At 38.2% G+C, this 21,311-nt stretch overlaps 1 protein-coding gene across 8 annotated transcripts in view; it reads right to left on the reverse strand.

The window, feature by feature from the left end:
* Positions 1–1,417: 1,417 nt before the first annotated feature.
* LOC139683039 (chromodomain-helicase-DNA-binding protein 1-like) overlaps positions 1,418–21,311 on the reverse strand; it is an 81,322-nt gene continuing 61,428 nt past the window's right edge. For 6 of the 8 annotated variants that reach the window (XM_071577754.1, XM_071577747.1, XM_071577749.1 and 3 more), the window contains exons 23-37: positions 19,461–19,637; positions 19,093–19,253; positions 18,384–18,425; positions 17,833–17,963; positions 17,265–17,403; positions 16,733–16,883; positions 13,698–13,820; positions 13,205–13,330; positions 11,448–11,705; positions 10,871–11,011; positions 7,879–8,057; positions 4,636–4,732; positions 4,373–4,430; positions 3,083–3,290; positions 1,418–2,908 (exon numbers count right to left, since the gene is read on the reverse strand). In XM_071577754.1, coding sequence (XP_071433855.1) covers positions 2,545–2,908; positions 3,083–3,290; positions 4,373–4,430; positions 4,636–4,732; positions 7,879–8,057; positions 10,871–11,011; positions 11,448–11,705; positions 13,205–13,330; positions 13,698–13,820; positions 16,733–16,883; positions 17,265–17,403; positions 17,833–17,963; positions 18,384–18,425; positions 19,093–19,253; positions 19,461–19,637 — 2,355 coding nt within the window. In that variant the 3' untranslated portion in view covers positions 1,418–2,544. The other 2 variants (XM_071577753.1, XM_071577755.1) reach the window with 2 other exon arrangements.

Below are 21,311 nucleotides of genomic sequence, written 5' to 3' on the forward strand. Positions count from 1 at the left end.
TTAGTCAAAGCCCTATATGGAGCACTGAAAGCAGCCAAGGGAGGAGTTGTGGAATGGACAGACGAAACTAGAGCCGCATTTAAACAGCTGAAACAATCCTTAATGTCAGCTCCAGCACTGGGACTGCCAGACCTAACCAAACCTTTTGAACTGTTCACACATGAGCAACAGAATGTTGCCCTGGGGCTACTGTCACAGACCTTAGGAAGCCTGCGTAGGGCTGTGGCTTACTTCTCCAAACAGCTAGACAATGTCAGCCAAGGGTGGCTGGGATGTTTGCGAGCCGTGGCAGCGACCGTCATCCTGATCCAAGAAGCTCGAAAACTCACCCTGGGACAATGCATTATTGTGTATGTACCCCATGCAGTTCAGGCGGTGCTCGAGCAAAAGGAGGGTCACTGGTTATCCCCCAGCAGAATGCTCAAGAACCAAGTTGTGTTGTTAGAGCAGGATGATGTTACCCTGAAAACAACATCCAGTGTAAATCCTGCCATGTTTCTGTCCTCAACATTAACTGACAGTGTGCGTGAGCATGATTGTTTACAAACTCTAGAGGAGCTCTACGCCAGCAGACCAGACCTGAAGGACATACCCCTTGAAAATCCAGACTGGGAGCTGCACACAGAAAGCTTTACAGACTTTTCAGGCATCACCATGAAGAACACCTCTAACATCAAACTTCATTCCCCTCTGCGTTCAGTTACGTCTTGAACAGCTATAACATGATTAAAGTTAACACAACCTAAATATACTAATTAGTGAAGATTCTAACCAAAGCCACCATGTTTTGTCTAGCTATACTGATAGTAAAGCAGACTTAATGGGACAGCTCTATTGATGTGTTATAGTGAATCCAAGATTCCAGCTCACTATCCAAACTATAAGATCTAGGCAGTGGATGTGGACGCTCCAACTTCTAGAATTTCACCACTAGAAGATGCATAGCACACATGCACAACCTAACTAGCCACCACTAGCTAAACACTGCTTCAGTGATTAAGCTCAAAAGCAGAGTTCAAAATCCTCCCAATCCTGGGAAGATGACAGCCAAGAAATGAAGAAGCATTAATTATCTGAGTTGCAGCCTACATTAAATTAGCTTAAATGTACTTGACTACTTAGAATGTGCAGCAGCCGTGCCTAGAGCAAGATCATAACAGACAGGTACTCTCAACAGCTCTTGGTTTAATATTAACACTTTGATCTAACCCTGGTTAACTAGAAAGAAATGTTCAATACATTGCAAGATGAATTAAAATTGGAGCAACATTAGTTCCAACCACATGATGCCAGGGTAGACATTTGTCTTCCCTAATTATGTTGTATATTTAGTACTTAGAGTTTAATATTTTTATGGTTAAATAAGAAAGATGCATACTGTAGAAAAACACCAGCAGAAAACATGAGCTCAAATTTAATTTTAAATTTAATTTGTCAGACAGAAGTTATCTATGTACATTCAGTGTGTATTGTAATAATTCTAGTCATAGAAAGCCATTCAAATCTAAAATATTGACTGGCTGCATAGCACATTTGACATTATTGTCCATTTCAAGAGGGAAAACAAATTTCCAATAAATTTTGTCTGATTTGGATTCAAAAGTGTTCAGATATTGAACACTCCCTCTTTAAAACCTATGGACTGAAAAAACTTTCCAGATCACAGTTTAGCTGAATATTTCCCAACATTTCATTACAACAAATCACAATATTGACAGTTTAATAGAAAAACAAATTTAAAACATGTATCTGAAGTATCCAATAAAAAGGAGGCACTAAATGGAATAAAAAGGTTCCTGTCCCATTTTTGCATTCTGAACAGTGATTTCATAAAGATATTTTATTAAAAAGTATTAGTGTACTGACTGTGACAAGAAGGACTGAGTAGGTGGGGAAAGGAACAAGCAATAAAAATCTCATTTAATTAGTTTGAAAAAAATTTCAGCCATTTATTTTATTTTGGAAAAAGGCATTATTATAACTGATCACAAACAGGAGAAATCCTGGCTATTTTACAGTTATAGGTACAGAACTTAAATATTCAAGCTTGTGATGAAAAGCAGCAAGGTGGTTGCAGTGTACAATGTAAATAAATACCTTTGAAAAATGAACGAGTATCCTTGAGGATTCTTTATTAAGAAAGCAAAACAAACTCCTCATTTCTCCCTGAAACATGATCACAGGTCAGTGTTTAAAAATTCATTTGCAAACATAATTTAAACTATGTTCACCCTAAAAACAATTTTATGAGATCCAGTCTGAATGGGGCAGTGTTGAGGTCCCCGTAAAAGTAAACATTTTCCATTTCTTAAAGAGGGGGGGGGGAAATCCCCCACCTGCCACAACATTTGCAGCACAGTGCAGTATAAATTTTAAATACAAAAATATTTTTCTATTGTTGGGATAATAGACCTTGCATCCTGGAAAGTAACAATACTGCTAGTGACAGAATATCCAGTCCATATCTTTCAAGTCACATAAGGCAATTACTATGTTAGTTTACTGTATATGGCTAAAAGAAGGTTCAGAAAATGTCAGTCTTTGTTATGTTTTCCAGCTACTCCATGTATGTTCAGGTGTACTTTTGTGATCTGATGAGTGTTCAAATGGAGATCTGTGTCCTATAGGAGATCTTGAACCATAAGGTGACCTCTGATCTAATGGTGACCTTGGGCCACTACCAGATGCTCTGTGGTCCATTTGCCAGTCTGAGTGGTACCTATAATCTCTGGAAGATTTATGATGGCTGTACTCTGAAGTGAAACGGTGATTTGAATGTATCCTGTAGTCTGAATGGGAACGGTGATCTGAATGAGACCGACTGTCTTTTAAACTTCCTTCCAGGTTTGACCTGTGATCTCTGCTCCTGTGGCCATCCAGCTTTCTATGTTTACTATCACTATAGTATCTGAAAAAATTTACTTATTACTGAACACATAGTAAGAACTACAATTATGTCAATTCAATAGAACTGCATAAGAGAAATGTCTTTGCAATTCTGCATTACTTAGAAAAGATTCTTTGTTGGTTACTACAAGCATACTGCGAAACCAGGAAGGGAATTCTTAACAGAGCAATTTACCTGCTGTCTTGTTTATAGTGATCCCAGTCTCTGTGGTCTTTCCCATTGCTGAAGCCTGAATAGGACCTTTTCCTTGAATCACTTTTCTTATAAGCATCTCCCTGATACCTGTCCTTATGATGATCATGGTACTGTGACAAATATCTATCAGAAGAACTGTCTCTGCTACTGTCATCATGGTTTGTATTCTCCTTCAGCCTTTCAACATCTGTTTAATAAAGCAGAGGTTATAAGGAAGTCTTATGCAGTATAAATTTTTTTAAAATAACTTTTTAAAAATATCTTTCTTATGGTATGTGACAGGGTGGGTTCTACAGTTGCTGGAAAAGTGAGGCTGAGCACCATAGAGAGTTCAGAAAAACAGTATCTTTATTAACAGGAGTGACCAAATAGCAGGAACCCAAAGAGAAGGGAGAGAGAAGGAGGGACACTAAAGCACTAAGCCCAAACATGTAAGCACCCCAGTCACCAGAGTTACTCACGTAAGGTTGTCTTACCAACCCAGAACACTCCCCCGAAGGCAGGGGCTACATCTTCTAAGCATTGGCAGACAGCAGGCGTCCATGCTGTCTTTCTGGGGAAAGAACCACCAACGCCAAGAGCACGAGCCCTCTCACCTTTTTATTGAGTCTACTGGAGATGTCTGCCTAGGGAGGTGAGGCCACTCCCCCCCCTAGAAAGAGGTCACAGACCCTGCTGCTCACTTTCTCTCTCTTTTTCTTTCTCTTCCTCCTTGCTCCCCACCCCCATCAGCTCTCCTCCCAAGGCTGTCCAACCAATAGGAGAGACTCAAGTAACTTTAGTTTATGCAAAGTCTGTCTTCAAGGACGAAGCTTTCACTGTATCAGCTTTTGTTCCTTAGAACTTGGCAGGAAAAGCATAAATCTTTTCACAGGTGGCAATGGCAAAAACACAGACCAAAATGTCAACAGTTTTAATTCCCAACATAGGTGACATTTCAACTGCTACGAACAGCTATAGAGCTCCCAAGAAGTTTACAAGTGTTGAGTTGGCCTCTCTCCCTCCTCAAAATTAAATACAAAAAAGCGTGGGCTTTTTAATTAATTTATTTACTTTAAAAGAATGGCCAAATAACTTGCTACTAAAATCAGTAAGTGCAAAATTCAGTCCATGCTCAGTTGAATTTCATCAGCAAACTAGTGAAGTTATGCTAAGTCAGCCTATCTCTATAATATCTACCAGTATGGGAGTTCTAGTAGACAGTTTTATTTCATTTTACATACCATCATTTAAGATATCCAGCGCAATAATATGCTCAAGATTTCTTACCTGGATTTCTAATTACATGTGTATTCATGTTGTTGCTAATATTCTGGTCACTGTGCTGCTAAAAGAGACAAGTATAAAAATAGTAATTGATAAATCCCAGAGTTGCATCTGAATTCTTCGGAAAATATCCTAAGAAAACAGACTAGTTTACTATGAACAGTAAAATACATTTAAAGTGTATTGAATGTACACAACTGATACTTAATAATAATTATAAAACTTAGAATATATATTTGCATATTTAGAGAGTCTGAAAATATTACCTGAGATTCTTGGCGTTTTTTGATTGCGTGTTTATACAGCTTGTGTAGCTTTCTGGCATCAAATTCTGTAAACTTAGAGACAAAAATCCACAAGTTTCTGAAGAAAAAGGAAAGAGAGGTTATAATTCTTCCATATATTAGTTTCTATTGTGTCATTGTATTTGGTTTGCGTGGCTGGGTTTTGGTAGCAGGGGGGCAACAAGGGTGACTTCTGTGAGAAGCTGCCAAAAGCTTATCTCACGTCCAGTAGAGCCAATGCCAGCGAGCTCTAGGACGGACCTGCCACTGGCCAAGGTCGAGCCAATCAGGAATGATAGTAATGTCTCTGTGATAACATATTTAAGAAGGAAAAAGAGTTGTTGCACAGATGAAATGGCAGTCAGATAAGAGCAGAGTGGGAACATGTGAACAACTCTGCAGACACCAAGGCAAGTGGAGAAGGAGGGGGAGGAGGTGCTCCAGGCACTGGAGCTGAGGTTCCCCTGCAGACCATGGTGCAGACCATGGTGGAGCAGCCTGTCCCCTTGCATCCCATGAAGGACCACGGGGGTGCAGAGATCCACCTGCAGCCCATGGAGGAGACCCATGCCAGAGCAGGTGGATGTCTGAAGGAGGCTATGGTCCCATGGGAGGCCCATGCTGGAGCAGGTTCCTGGCAGGGACCTGCTGACCCATGGAGAGAGGAGCCCACACTGGAGCAGGTTTTCCTGGTAGGACTTGAGACCCTGTGGAGCAGCCTGTGCCTGAAGTACTGCACCTCGTGGAAAAGTGACCCATATTGGAGCAGTTTGTGGAGAACTGTTGCCTGTGGTATGGACTCACTCTGGAGAAGTTCATGAAGAACTGTCTCCTGTGGGAGGAACCCCACAGTGGAGTGGGGGAAGGACTCCTCTCTCTGAGCAGCAACAGAAAGAACTTGTGATGAACTGACCGGAATCCCCATTCCCCATCTCCCTGTGCCACTGGGGGAGAAGGAAGTAGAACTTGGTAAGAAGGGAGGGGTGGGGGGATGGTGTTTTAAAATTTGTTTTACTTCTCATTATCCTGCTCTGATTTTGTCAGTAATAAATTTAATTAATATTCCCATCTCAAGTCTGTTTTGCCCGTGACAGTAATTGATTAGTGATCTCTTCTAGTCCTTATCTCAATTCATGAACCCTTCATTATTCTCTCTACCCTGTCCGTCTGGGAAGGGGAGTAACAGAATGGCTTTAGGGAGTACCTGGTGTCTAGCCAGGGTCAACTCACTACAGTCATACAACAGAACATGAACTTAAATGAAATTATTTCAACGGTACTTCAGGAAACTGAAATCATTGTAAAGTCTGTTACACAGAATATTACCTGACTGCATAGCAATCATTACTTAGCTGTATTTAAAACTTTACAGAAATTAATTAATTTAATAATTTGTAATTTTGCAGTATTTATCACAAAGACTGCAGAATGCAAAGTGCATGAAAAATAATATTAATGGCAATTCTGTTAATAGGAAGATTTGTGCAATTGCATAAAAATGTAGTTTTCAATTCGTTGTGCAAGTCTTTTGAAAGATTGTTTGAAATATGTCAGAAAACTTGAATATTTACTACTCAGTAAAGATTCTTCCAAACTTGAAATTTCTTGCAATATAAGAAATTTGATCTATGTGTCTAATTTCCTACAGATATCAGGGACAGGATGTTTCCACAGAATTCCAAAGCCTGGTCAAAGCTTTTAAAACCAAACAAGAAATCTGAAAGAGGATGGAAACAGTATGCCAAAATCTTTGATCCCAATCTATGCTATGAAAGAAGAAAGTAAAATAAAACAGTGCTTTTGGTATCATGAAGACAAAACCTAGCTGAGAATTCTTTTAGCAGTTTACAGGTGAAATACTTAAAAGACTATGGACTGATCTAACTAGTGTTTAGTTTAGAAACATGGCAAGTGTGTATGCGCAAGAAGCATCTATCTGCTCTTTTACTGTGATGATTTAAACATTATAGTTTTGGCCTAGAGGTTTGCAAAAGTAGACACAGCCACCCAATGGTGTTCCTGATGACATCTGTATAAGAAATATAGCATGAATACCTTTACTAAATTCTATGTCTTATTAAAGACAGATGAAATATTTTAATAATTTATGTATGGTACTGTAGCATTATTAAGAATTAACATTATAGTAGCTCTCCTATACTCATTCTTCACTGAAAGGGTGGTCAGGCATTGAAACAAGCTGCTCAGGAAAGTTGTGGAATCACTTGCCCTCAGAGCTTTCAAAAAACGTGTGGATGTGGTACTTGGAGACACGGTTTAGTGGGGAACATGACAATGTTAGGTTAATGGTTGGACTCAACGAGGTCTTTTCCAACCTTAAGAATTCTATGATTCTGTGATCCTACTATGAATTTCCACTTAAAGAAACATAATGTCTTTAAGACATGGATATTGTTTTTGTATTTCAGTTCACCTCAATATTTTAAAATAAAACAAGTACAAACAGCAGAAATATTCTATGTTAACAACAGTCTGCAAGAAAATTAATCACTTGAGTGAGGAGTGTCATACATAGAAGTGCAACCATATTTGCAACCATAAAGGAATAAAGTACACATTATGATAGATCTAACTCAAAATGAATAAAGAACTTAACAACAAAATATAGCAAGTTTATAAAGCAACATTTTTCTTATTTTTCCCAATGTTATCACCACACAGATGCATAAGAACACTTAAAACTCTTCTTTCATTTTGAAATAAATTTCGGAGTATGTTATGATAAATGTTTTTTATCAAGTCAGTTAATATCTGATTTAAATTTAGAGTATATTTTTAAAAAGAATAAAGGATTCTGCAACTCAAAATCAAACACACAAATTTATAATGGTCTATTTTTAGCATGAATAAAAAACCAAAACAAACTTCAAAGTTGAAAAAGTCAGATTCTTTAATGATAAGAACTCTTTTCCACCAGACATTAAATATATTCTAAATACAGTTATTTTCTGTTTGCTTTTGGTTTTAAAAAGTAATATGACTACATCTACTCAACAAAATGCATTGCTATGCAAGTATAAAAAACTGAATCCAATAAAAGTTGGAACCATTTATAATCATATTTTTATAAGTCCTTATTTAATACAGCAGAAAAATAAAAGAAAGGGAGAATAAGAAATAAGAGAAATAATTAAAAACTATGCTGCTTAATAGAAGCTATTATGGATTTCCCATTTTCAAGAAAAATTATGCAGAATAACTTACTTTCTCCACTGTTTAATTTGTTCAGGATTTGTGTACTCCTTTAGACATTCAGTAATGTGGTCCCCAATTTTGATTAGGCACTGTCTAGTATGCTCCAGCTGTTCCCTTTCAGAAAGGCCTTTCTCTGGTCTATCCAATTGTTTCAGAGCTGCTTTGACAGGTCTCATTCTTTCTTTGCACTATAAAACGTAAAAAAGGAATAAATTATTCAAAAATATAAAGATAATAAAAATTTTAAAACATGACATCCTTACATATGCAAAGACATTACTGTTGTAAGCCAAATGAAAAACAAATCTTTGCTCACAGCTCTTTTAGTTTTACTACAAGGTTTCATATGGAAAAAGTAGATTTTTTAAGCCAGATGAAAATTTACTCCTATATGAAAGCATTCAATTTTATGTAAGAAATATTAAAGATTTTCTGAGAGAAAGGAATTATTATAACTAGGTTTTCCAATCACGAGTTTAACTTTCAGCACAAGTATATAGGACTGTTATGGTTACAAGCCAGGGAAGAGAGTTATAGCAATGAATATTCATATCATTACATCATCTGATGGGGGCCAATCTGCCCTCCCGGCATGGGGAGTTGGAGAGGAGGGAGGGTTTTGCCGCAGGTAAAAGTTGTTTCCCGGGTCTCAGCTGCGGCCAGAAGCCATCCCTGCCAGGCCAGGCCAGCAGAAAAGCCGCATCAGGAACCGGAAGTGCTCCATCTTGCCTTGGCTGTCGAAGTGGTATGGACTGTACCCAAAAACCCCATGTCGAAATTTGTCCCCTTCTGCCACCTGCCAATTCTCCTCCTCCCATTTCTCCTCCAGAGTGCTAGTGCAGAGTTGCGGTGCTGAAGCGGACAGCTCCAAGGTACAAATGAGCCAGGCAGGAGCTACCCTGCTTTGCTCACTGCTCGCCCATCGCTGGACAGCTGCACCCCCCGCTGCTCCAAAGACAGGGAACAGAGACTTTGAACTGGTACCACCGCTGCAGTTAATACCTGAAGGAGGTGATTGGTGGGGAAAAAAAACCTATGTAATTTTGTTTCCCCTTTATTCCTGGGGGGCCACGAGGGTGGTGGATTCCCCTCTTTGTGAGTAAACCATTTGCTCTGTATCTTTGTAGTTACTGCTATTTCTTTTTAGCAAACTGTTATTTTTTAATTATAACCTCCTCGCATTTTTTTTCCCCCTCTATAAAAAGGGAGAGAGTTCATCTTATTGGAGTTCCTGCCTCCCAATATTTGTCTTTAAACCAAGACAAGGATGACTTATTTTACTTTTTAGAGTCTTGAAAGGTATATAAAGTCAGTGTCAAGATTAAGTATGAGATTGTTTAACATATTTTAAGTAGATACTTTCTGCAACAATTAAACTTGGCATTCAACAGAGGATCAGCATTCCTTTGAGCAGTTTTTAAGCCTGAGTGCTATGAAGATACTAGGATAAATCTAGTTTAGGTGTGCCTAAATTAGTAACAGTGATGAAACACATATGTACTGATATTTTTCCTATGTGTATTCTTGAATTTTCACACTAATTCAAACGTTAATAGTAAATACAGATAAACCAGTTAGCATGTTTTAAATTATAGACACTTGCTTGGAAATACCATTCAATCACAATGGCAAGGTAGACAGATGAAATGCATATTTTTACCTGTCACAAGGTAGACAAGAAGTCAAATGAGTTAGCCTCAACAACCCACAGCAGTAACTTCCATTTTAAAAGATAAACATGCTTATTAGATTTCATCTGATTATGGCATAATGATGGATATACCTTCCAGAACAGAGGGCCTGGCCAAAAAAATGTTCTATATGCAAACCCAATGTAGAATTACTCCCACTTAGGAAGAGAGTCAAGTCTGTATATCCAGAATCAAAAATATGAGGGATTTTGGAGAACATCACCATCACTGTGGCAACATCTAGGGACAACTCAAAAATCAGTGAAGCTGTTCCATTATCAGTTCATGCCATTAAGTAATTAAGCAGCTACATTACCTATTTCACTAACCACAGCTTCAAGCAACCTTTAAAAAGACAATTTACAAAGTACACCGCTTAAGTGTAGATGTGAACAGAGAAGAGCAATTGTACATGGGAACTGTGTGATTTTCAGTCACCTAGCCACTCACAAGATAGCCTGGAAATTATGGATGAGTCACTTATAACATCATTCAGATAAAAAAACAAAACACAAAACAACAACTCCCACATAAACTGGTCAGTACCATACCAATGAAAAAACAAGATAATTTGCTTCTCATAGACAGCACCACAGTAGACCCAGTAAACCTATCTAGCAGTAACAACTGTTGAGAGCTGAATGATAGAACTTTCACAGCAGAAAAGTAGCTGCTCAAAGTAACTCCTTAGCATCTTTCCAAAGGCCCCAATTGACATATAAAATGTTACATACCTCCCTTTTTTCTTCCAATATTGATCCTGTTGCCGTCAAAAGTAGTGATATAACTGAAATTCTTTTCATATCAGAGATATTACTCTGGCAAGATATATCTAAGGACTTTAGGATTTGTTCCTTCCTCTGTCTAATGCAGGAAGTTTGTACTACTTCAAGAGCAACTTTGAAACTTAAATTCTCTTGTTAGCTTACAATGAACAAAGGGGTATTTGATAAAGCAAAGTCAGAGACTACAGCAGCTGCATTAAAATTCATTCAATTTTGTCCTTTAAGAACCAGTATCCAGGAATTATTCTTGAGGATGGATCTTTACAGTCTGTATTTTAAAACTATCCAGTACACAGACAAGTAGACAAATGCTCTTCACTATACTGTATAAATGCAATAAAATAAAATTGCTGTCCTGAGAACAAAACTGAATTTAGTATAGTGTCAATAAACCTTCACTGATCTAAGATTTCACTGGCAATAGATATCTGTATTATAATGCCTAATAGCAGAATCAAAAACATCAGAAATTGTGCTAATTTAGAATATCAAGTGTAAACACTAAGTTATCCACAAGGGACTTACCACACTGAATGTCTTCTGATCCAGTTCTTCAGATTCATCTGATATTGGAATTGGTTCACTAGTTGTAGTAATATGAACTGGAATATCCAACAATGAAACTTTTTTATTTTTCTCTTTATTTTCAGACTTGATGTCATTTGCCTTAGAACAAAACATGAAAATTTATCTGATAAGCAAACCTAGGTTTTGGTCTGGAATTATACTGTAATTAGGCAATCACTGTAATTACTGCATTCTATTCAATAATAACAATAAAAAAATAGAAAAAAATCTGACATTCAGTGACAGTACCTTTTATTTTCTCTCTCCGAGGGATGGAGAAGGAGAATAGACAAGTTTCTTTGCACCACTCGCACTCTCAGTCCCACTAAGCTATGGATCTTTAAAAAGGTAATTTCCCATTTCATTTGCCTGTCCTTGTAGTCACAAGTGGTAAAAATAAAACTTCACATGATGCATGTCAATGAAATGACAACTGCAAAGTAAATGATCCAAAATATCTTTTCAACTCAAAATCATTCACAAAAACCTGGCGGCCTTTTCTAGTGCTATATAAGAAAAAAATAAACCTAGTTACCTTTTCTTCCTTTACTTCTTTTTCTTTTTGCATGGATTCTCTTACTTTGTTTTCCCTCTTTTCTTTAATACTTTTTAATTCTTTCTTATCCTCTTTTTCTTTTTTTTCCCTGTTCAGATTCCTCTTATTTTCTTTTTCTCTTGTCTCTCTTTTTTCTTCAGCTTCCTTCTTTATACCAATATCTGGCTCAGGCTTTTCTTCATTTTCTTCTTTTGCTTTTATTTTTTTATGTGGTCGTTTCACTGAAACAATCTTATCCTGCAATACACAAGCATATATGTCACATCAAATTGAGTTCCTAACTATAAAAACTTTGTAACCATCAGATTAAAATGCACTTTTTTTCTGTATGCAATTTCTTTAGACATAGGTTTAACACCTATCAAATGGAGCTGGATGCAGTTGCAAAACGAGGACTACTCACTCATTTGCTTGATGTGACACAAAACAAGTCTTTATTGGGCAGGAGTAATGGGGGTGTGTGAGAGATAAAATCCATTCAACTTTTGTATTACCTAAGAAATCTGCCCCGTAAAAGGTAGTTAAGCTCCAAAGAGCTAAAACCAATGAGGAAGTAGGCATCACAAGACTGAGCTGATTTTTCAGGGCATTGTGATGATAGAAGACCTGTTCTGGTTAGTTTTGTTCCAGTAACTTTCGACTGACCACAAATTAAACAGTCACAATCACAGGAGAAGGGAACAGAGTTTCAACTTTCTCTTTTTCAGAGATGTTCCAAAGAATCTAGTGTCCTTTCAGCTACCTTGAAAGTCACAAAATTAGGTGCAGCGTGGCCCGGAGAAGGTATAACCCCATGCACCAGTACAGGCTGGGGGCCGACCTGCTGGAAAGCAGCTCTGTAGAGAAGGACCTGGGGGTCCTGGTGGACAACGAATTCTCCATGAGCCAGCAGTGTGCCCTTGTGGCCAAGAAGGCCAATGGTATCCTGGGGTGCATTAGGAAGAGCATTGCCAGCAGGTTGAGGAACGTGATTCTGCCCCTCTACTCAGCCCTGGTGAAGCCACATCTGGAGTGCTATGTCCAGTTCTGGGCAACAGTACAAGAGAGACATGGAGCTCCTGAAACGAGTCCAGCAGAAGGCTACAAAGATGATTAAGGGACTGTACTATCTTACACATGAGGAAAGGCTGAGGGAACTGGCCCTGATTAGCTTGGAGGAGAGACAACTGAGAGGGGACCTTATCAATGTATATAAGTATCTGAAGGGAGGGTGTCAAGAGGATGGTGCCAAGCAACAGGAAAAGAGGCAATGGGCAGAAACTGGAACACAGGAAGTTCCACCTGAACATCAGGAAGAACTTCTTTACTGTGAGGGTGACTGGAACAGGCTGTCCAGAGATGGTGTAGAGTCTCCTTCTCTGGAGATATTCAAAAGCCATCTGGACAGGATCCTGAGTAACATGCTCTAAGGGACTCTGCTTGAGCTGGGGGGTTGGACTAGATCCAGTGGTCCTTTCCTACCTTATCCTTTCTGTGATTCTGTGATAATGAAAGCCTTGACATACAAAGAAGCATTCTCTTGTATATTTCAAAACATTGTTTATTCATGCTGTACTTTCTAATCAAGCTTGATTTTTTTCCTGAGCCTGAACAAAAGTTGCTACCTGAAGAAATCATTTTAAGCAGTAATAATGGATTAGTCAGAAACATTAGTTTTATATTCAAATATTATATTAAAATTAAAATTGCATTTCTACAACATACAATGCTCAAGTCTTTATATGAATGATGTTTACCTCATTATACTCATCATCTTCATCAGATTTTTCTGATGAGGAGTCACTTTTTATTTCTTCTTTAATTTTTGCAGCCTTTGGTCCTTTATTCTTCTTACTTCTTGTTTTCTTCCTCTTTGAATTGCCCTGAATGCAAATTAGTACCTTTATTATGTCAACTGACAAGTGTCTGCACCACAGTTGTAGAAAAAGGTTTTGGTTTTTATGTTAAAGAAATCATTCATTTTATTTATTGCCACTAATGACCACCACTTTTCTTAGGACTGGAGACTGAGCCTAATGAAACAGTAGGGAATATATACAAATAAGGGAGAAAAAAACAATATTAAACTTGCAATACATTCCTTGAGTTAGTCTCATATAATACTATTACCAATACAGAGAAAAATTACACAAAGCAAAGGAGAGTGGAACTAAGAATAAAACAAGTATCTGCTGACATTCCCATAGACATTCTATGATATCTCACTACTGAATATTAAGCTGAACTTACTGCACCAGTAAATCTTTGCACTTCTTTTCTTGCAAGGTCTTTATTCAGTAATTTAATGAGGTAATCTGCACGGGTCTGCAACTGCTTGGCCTGGGGTTTCTTATCTGGATCATCAGGTAAAATCTGAGGAGAGCAATGGTAGCATCAGCTACAAGTACACATTATCAAATTAGGAAATTGCTAGTCTGGAACACTGGGAACAGAAAAAGCTGAATTAAAAAAATAGGTAAAAACAAATCAAGTATACCTGACCAATATGCAGGCATGCTTCAAGGAATGGAGAACTCAAACATTTTATTTTTCCTCAAACACACAATTAATGTAGTCTTGAAAATAGTCTCACAAAGTTTACAGTAAACTGAAGAAACTATCCTCAGATTTCTGTTTCCACTCTCATAGTTTATCTAAAAAATTCAGAGCTCCTGTACTACTGTCATCCACAGATCTCCTAGTTCTGCCTTGTGCTTCTAAATGCATTAACTTGTTACCACAGGACATGTCAGAAGCCAAAAATATAAATGAATGGTTTCATAAAACAAGCAAATTAATGGAAGGCAGGGGCAGGATATCATTAAACAGATTTATATACAACCCTGGTTCCTCAAATCCCAAAGCTACAGGTTGTTGGCAGTATCGCTGAATTTGCTTCACTCCAGTCTTTCCCTAAATATTTCTCACTACTTCTAGGCAGCCATTGCACTACTTCTAACCTGATAAATACAGCAATTCTCATGTTGTAAATGAAAGAGTTTCAAACAAAGGAAACAGGGATAGGAAAACCAAACCAAAATCCCCAAACCAATTTCCTTTCAAAAGATGAAGAATAAAAATACAGAATCACAGAATCATTTAGGTTGGAAAAGACCTCTCAGATCATTGAGTACAACCACTGACTGATTACCACCTTGTCAACTAGACCATGGCACTAAGTGCCATGTTCAGTCATTTCTTGAACACCACCAGGGATGGTGACTCCACCACCTCCCTGAGCAGTATGTTCCAAAGCTTAACAATCCTTTCTGTGAAGAAATTTCTCCTGATGTCCAACCTGAATCTCCTCTGGCACAGCTTGAGGTGCTTGGCCTGTTGTTAGTTGCCTGGGAAGAGGCCAATGCCCACCGTGCTACAACCACCTTTCAGGTAGCTGTAAAGAGCAATAAGGTCTCTCCTGAGCCTCCTTTTCTTCAGCTTAAACAACCCCAACTCCCTCAGCTGATTCTCATATGACTTACGCTCTAGACCCTTCACCAGCTTTGTTGCCCTTTTCTGGACTCGCTCCAGCACCTCAATGTCTTTCTTGCAGTGAGGGGCCCGAAACTGAACACAGTTCTCACGGTTTGGTCTCACCAGTGCCGAGTATAACGGGACAATGAGTTCCCTGGTGCTGCTGACCACACTATTTCTGATACAATCCAGGATGCCATTGGCCACCTTGGCCCCCTTGGCACACTGCTGGCTCATGTTCAGCTGGCTGTCGACCAGCACCCTCAGGTCCTTTTCTGCTGGGCTGCTTTCCAGCCACTCTTCCCTAAGCTTGTAGCATTGCATGGGGTTGTTGGGACACAAGTGCAGGACCCAGTAGCTGGCCTTGTTGAACCTCATACAATTGGTCTTGGCCCATTGATTCAGCCTGATCAGATCCCTCTGCAGAGCATTCCTACCCTTCAGCAGAACAGCACTCTCACACAACTGAGTGTCATCTGCAAATTTAATGCGGATATGCTTGATCCCCTTGTCCATATCATCAATAACGATTCTAAACAGGATTGGGCCCAATACTGACCCCTGAGAGACTCCAGTAGTGACAATCCGCTAAATGGATGTAGCACCGTTCACCAGCACACTCTGGGCCCTGCCATCCAGCCAGAGCTTAACGCAGCAGAGAGTGCACCTGTCCAAGCCACGAGCTGCCAGCTTTTCCAGGAGTATGTTATGGGAGATGGTGTCAAAGGCTTTGCTGAAGTCCAGATAGACTATATCCACAGCCTTCCCCTAAGCCACTAGGTGGGTCACCTGGTCATAAAAGGAGATCAGGTTGGTCAGGCAGGACCTGCACTTTCTAAACCCATGCTGGCTGGGTCTAATCCCTTGGTTGTTCTGTATGTTCCATGTGATCGCACTCAAGATGATCTGCTCCATAACCTTGCAGGGCACTGAGGTCAGGCTGACCCTGGATGCTCCTTCCAGCCTTCTTGTGGATGGGTGTCACACTGGCCAACCTCCAGTCATATGGGACCTCCCTGGTTAGCCAGGACTGATGATAAATGATGGAGAGCAGCTTACCAAGCTCTTCTGCTGGCTCCCTCAGTACCCTTGAATGAATCCTATCTGGTTCCATAGACTTGTGAGTGTCTAAGTGGCACAGCAGGTCACTAACTACTTCCTCTTGGATTGCAGGGATTCTATTCTGCTCCCTGTCCCTGTCTACCAGCTCAGGGGGCTGGTTGTCCTGGGGATAAGTGATCTTACCGTTAAAGACTGAGGCAAAGAAGGTCTTAAGTACCTCAGCTTTTTCCTCATATTTCCCTAGGGATCCAATAAAGAATGGAGATTTTGCTTGGCCCTCCATTTTTTGTTAATGTATTTATAAAAACACTTTTTATTATCTTTCACAGCAGTGGTCAAATTGAATTCTAGTTAAGCTTTTGTCTTTGTAATTTTCTTTCTACATGACCTAATGACATCCTTGTACTCTTCCTGAGCTGCCTCCTTTTTCCAAAGGTCTGTAACTAATTAAAATTAACACAACTAGAGCATTTAAACTAGGGAAGCAAAAGATGGAAGAGAGAATGCAAGTGACAGAGATACAAATACATAGAAATACAGAAACATAGCAGACTCTAAGAAGATATACTTCAACTGAATTCTCAAAATCTTAAAATCTAATAATTTACCAAAAGGACACAAAGGAGTACAACTGACCTAACTTCTGCACAATTTCAGTTATCATAAAATAAGCTCTTTTAGTAACTGTTCATATTAGCATTATCACCTAAATAAAAAAAGTCCTTGATGAAATTTTGTAGATGACATACCTTCTGTGTCAAACTGAGATCAGGATCCATTTTTATCATTTCCCAGCTGCCATAGCCATATTCATAGATACCTACTAACAGATTGGAATCATCTTCCTTACCCCAATCTATATCAAAATGAGCTGCCTTGGTGTGGCACGGGATGACATATCTAGTAGAAATAAATTAGAAATATAGATAAGCAAACTTCTCAATCTTAGTAAGGGATAGGAGAACATGCTACACAGCGCTAAGATCCTGGTATATTTAGTAAGTAATTCAGATAACTTTCTTACAATTTCTATCAAATATTTATTCAAATCAGTACCAAAACATGTTTTAAAGCAGATCAAGAAATAAAAACCAGACATCTATCTGTGGCCATGGACTGAGTCAGAACTGGCTAACCATGAAGATAAGCTTAAAATATTATTGAAGTGTAACTGCTAACTGAATAAGCAGTGTACTTTGAGTCTGGATTGCTTAAATATATGCATAAAAGCCTTGAATAACTTTCTACATTATGGATTCCTTTAGGAAGAAAAAAACATACCTTTTCCTTTCTTCTGGATCAGCAGGAATGGATTTATGCAATGGTGCCAACTCTTCTTCATGAGAAATGACTAGTTTTGCATTCACCTGCACTCCTGATATTCGGAATGTTGGGCCTTTAACTTTCCCAAATCTACCTCCTTAAAATAAAGGATCAAATTATTAAAATATTTAGCCTTTACATGTATCGTAGAGACAAACAGAGAAAAAAGAAAGTTTGATGGTATAGCAGCAGACATTCAATTATAAAAAATTAATTTTTCTTAACCAAATGCTTTAATGAAACTCCAGAATCTCAAAGTCTTCCAGTTAATAGCAGCATATTAATTTTAAATTTCATGGCAAAGCAAAAATATACTGTATTCTACTGTGACAACTCACTCAGGGAAAGGGGGAAGAAAAACAAAAAAGTCTTCTTACTAAAATTCTTTTTCCTAAATCACCTAGCATGCTAACATTTTGTTAGTGTTTTCCCCTAACACAATTGTTTTGCTATAATCAGAGGACAAGAATCATTCAGATCTCTTGATACTTTTTATTCCTCTCCCCCACCCCGAAACACACTTTACCTGCTCTTTCTTGTCCAAAGGAATTGTCCTTTAAAGCCTTAATGCATCCATTATGTACAAGTTCTCCCAGACGTCTAAGGTCCATCTCAGATTTATCAACTAGCTCAGCATCTCTAGCTATAGCATCTAACCTGGAAGAAAACAAATGTTTTTACAGCTCTAAAACTTTAGTATTATAAATAACTTCTTCAGATTTTGAAACTAGAGAAGTGATCATGTAAGTTATCATTCACTCACACTTGCTATGCTGTGTAAAATTATCAAACAAAAAAACTGAACGATTGTCACTAATGCAGATTAAACAGGACAGTAGGTAAAGTATAAAGAAAAAGCAAGTAGTCTTGCAAAATTTAAAGATTTGTCAAACTGGCTGTCTACATACATATCATATATGATGAAAGGGAAGAAAATTAATTTAAATTCATGTTATAGTACAGGCAAAAGATTAGGCACACTATTTTCTCTTCAGCTAAGGTTTCTTGGTGTACTGTTCTAATTTTAATGGAAACAAGGTACCAAGTTGCTATACAAATATAAGCAAATTAATTTACCTTTCAAGTGGGCCACCAAATTTCTTGTAACTCTTGATAAACCTAGTAACATAAAATAATTTTTCAGTTAAAAAATGTATGCTTAACTACATTGGTTCTAAAAATGTATTTGTAAAGTCTTAGTACAAGGCTATGTGGACAATGCAAAGAAAATAAGAACTAGAGAGACTAGGCTGGCTTAGTATACGAAGACAACCCACATTTAAAGTCAGAGTTCTATTTGGTTTAATAACTGATATAAAGAAAACAATAAAAGATACAATTAATTTCAAAAATACTAATTAGTTTCACAAGATGAAGAATTCAGCAATGTGATGTGTCTAATCATAAAAATCAAACATGGATTTATAGTAAATTGTGTAAACCACAACTTATCAAAATGGATTTTGGTTTATTTTTAGCTTTAAAAAGCATCATATAACATTAATACAATTACAATGGCAAGAAATTTAACAAAACAAAACTCATTGAACCTTCTGTAGAACATTTTTTGAACCCAATGCTATTCCTCACCAAAATAGGTTCAAATTCTGGACATAACAGTTCCTTACATCAGCACCCCAAACTACACAGAGTAAAGCCTTAAATGCCTAGAATAAAAGTTTTTAACTAAATTAATGAAAAATAGACTGTTTTCCATATTTTCAAAGTCTATAATGACAAAAAAATGTTTTGTCCCTTTAAACATGCATGTCCTCCCACATCTTACCGCCTAATCTCTGCATCACTAAATCCTTTAATGTTTTCTCGAGGAATAGTTCGTGGTCTTCCACGTTTTTTTGGTCGTTTTCTTTCTGAGATTGAGTCACTATCGGATCCAGAATATCTTCTCCTCCTACTGCATTTCCCTTCATTTCCATTAAAGCTGATCTGGAATTTCAGATTAAGTAGTTCAAAGCTATATGACTAAAACATTTTATTAATGTTATCTAGCCTGTCAAAAACGAGGGGAAGAGTGTGTGTGTGGGTGCCATGTGTGAAAACCACCCAACTCAAAAGTACAAGCCAAAACAACAGTAATAAAACAACAAAGAACAACAACAAAATCAAAGTTAGTTGGTCAAAACCCAGAGATACCTGTTTTGCACAGTTTCTCATCCTTGGGAGCATATATATTTCTTCAAGCTCTTTTTGTCTTTCCTCTTCTTCTATTCGTCGCCGCTGGACTTCTGGAATGATTTCTTCCCAGTTTCTTAAATTTTTTTCTGGTTCCAACTCAATGTCATCTTCATCCATATTGGAAAAGTTAGCCACCTTATATATTGGAACATAAGTATTTTCACCAAATCGATACATGATTTTATTTAAACAGTCAGTAATTAATATATTAGGAAAATTTAGTTTAGAATGGCATATTTAATTTATTTGTGTATACACAAAATGTACACATATAAAATGCTTCATGAAGTACTGTCTCTAATGAAAGTATTTTCATATATGAAAAACACACACCTCATGCAACATGGCTGAATATAAAGATGAGAATATTTTTCTTCTTTTACAAGTTGAGTAATATGAAAAACACTATGAAATGCATCCCTGATAGCTGTGATTGTTCAATTTCCTTCAAAGCAGAAAGCAGATCTAACTATATGTCTGAGTTAATATGAAAGTATAATAATGTAGAAGTAACCAAACATTAATAAACTGCAGAAATCACAATATAGTGCTAATGAATGATTAGCATGAAAATAATTTAGTACTCTACTGATCTAAAGAAGTCCTGCCTCGACTTAAACAAAACTAAGCAAAACCACACCAAATCTAAACAACAAAAAATCTACAAAACCAAACAACCCCCCGCCCCCAAGAAACAAAAAACCCTTACCGCACACAATTGGACTCACTCAATATTTTAAGTATTACCCAGTTAAGCATATCTGGCATTCATGTTTACATGGGGGCTGAAAGGAATTTCTAAAAGTCATCAACTAAGAAATCCAAATTTCATTCTTTGTTTTCAGAAGTACTACAGATGCCTAAAAGCATAAAGCATTAAATGAGAAACAGCCCTCTCCAGTATTCTAATAATTAAATCAAGGACTAATGTATTTGTAAATATCTTTCTTATTTTGTTAGCAAAATATGTTATGTATTTTTATATGTTTACACTGGCATTAATTACCCTGTATAGGTGAATAGATATTGCATGTCAAAGAGTTGACTTACTGTTTCACCCATTTCACAGAACCACAGAATATGCTGAGTTGGAAAAGACCCACAAGGATCATCAAGTCCAACCCTTAGCCCTGCACAGGACCATTCCCAAGAATCACACCATGTGCCTGAGAGTATCGTCCAAAGGCTTCTTGAACTCTGGCAGGCTTGGTGCTGTGACCACTGCCCTGGGAAGCCTGTTCAAGTGCCCAACCACCCTCTGGGTGAAGAACCTTTTTCTAATATCCAACTTAAACCTCCCCTGACACAACTTCAGGCCATTCCCTTGGGTCCTGTCATTGGTCACCACAGAGACCAGTGCCTGCCCCTCCTCTTCCCCTCACAAGGAAGTTTTAGACTCCAATGAGGTTTCCCCTGAGTCTCCTCTTCTCCAGGCTGAACAGACCAAGTGATCTCAGCCACTCCTCATATGGCTTCCCCTCAAGGCCCTTCACCATCTTCGTAGATCTCCCTTGGACACTCTCTAATAGCTCTATAGGTTTCTTATATTGTGATGCCCAAAACTGCACGCAGTACTTGAGGTGAGGCTGCATCAGTGCAGAGTAGAGCAGGACAATCCCCTCCCTTGACTGGCTGGCGATGCTTTGCCTGATGCCCCCCAGGACATGGTTGACCCTCCTGGCTGCCAGGGCACTGTTGACTCATATTCAACTTGCCAATGGTCAGGATCCCCAGGTCCCTTTCCGCAGTGCTGCTCCCCAGTCTGTCTGTACATCCAAGGTTGCCCCATCCCAGGTGCAGAATCTGGCA

Source organism: Pithys albifrons, chromosome 26 (genome assembly GCF_047495875.1).
Source record: "Pithys albifrons albifrons isolate INPA30051 chromosome 26, PitAlb_v1, whole genome shotgun sequence".
Lineage (NCBI taxonomy): Eukaryota > Metazoa > Chordata > Aves > Passeriformes > Thamnophilidae > Pithys > Pithys albifrons.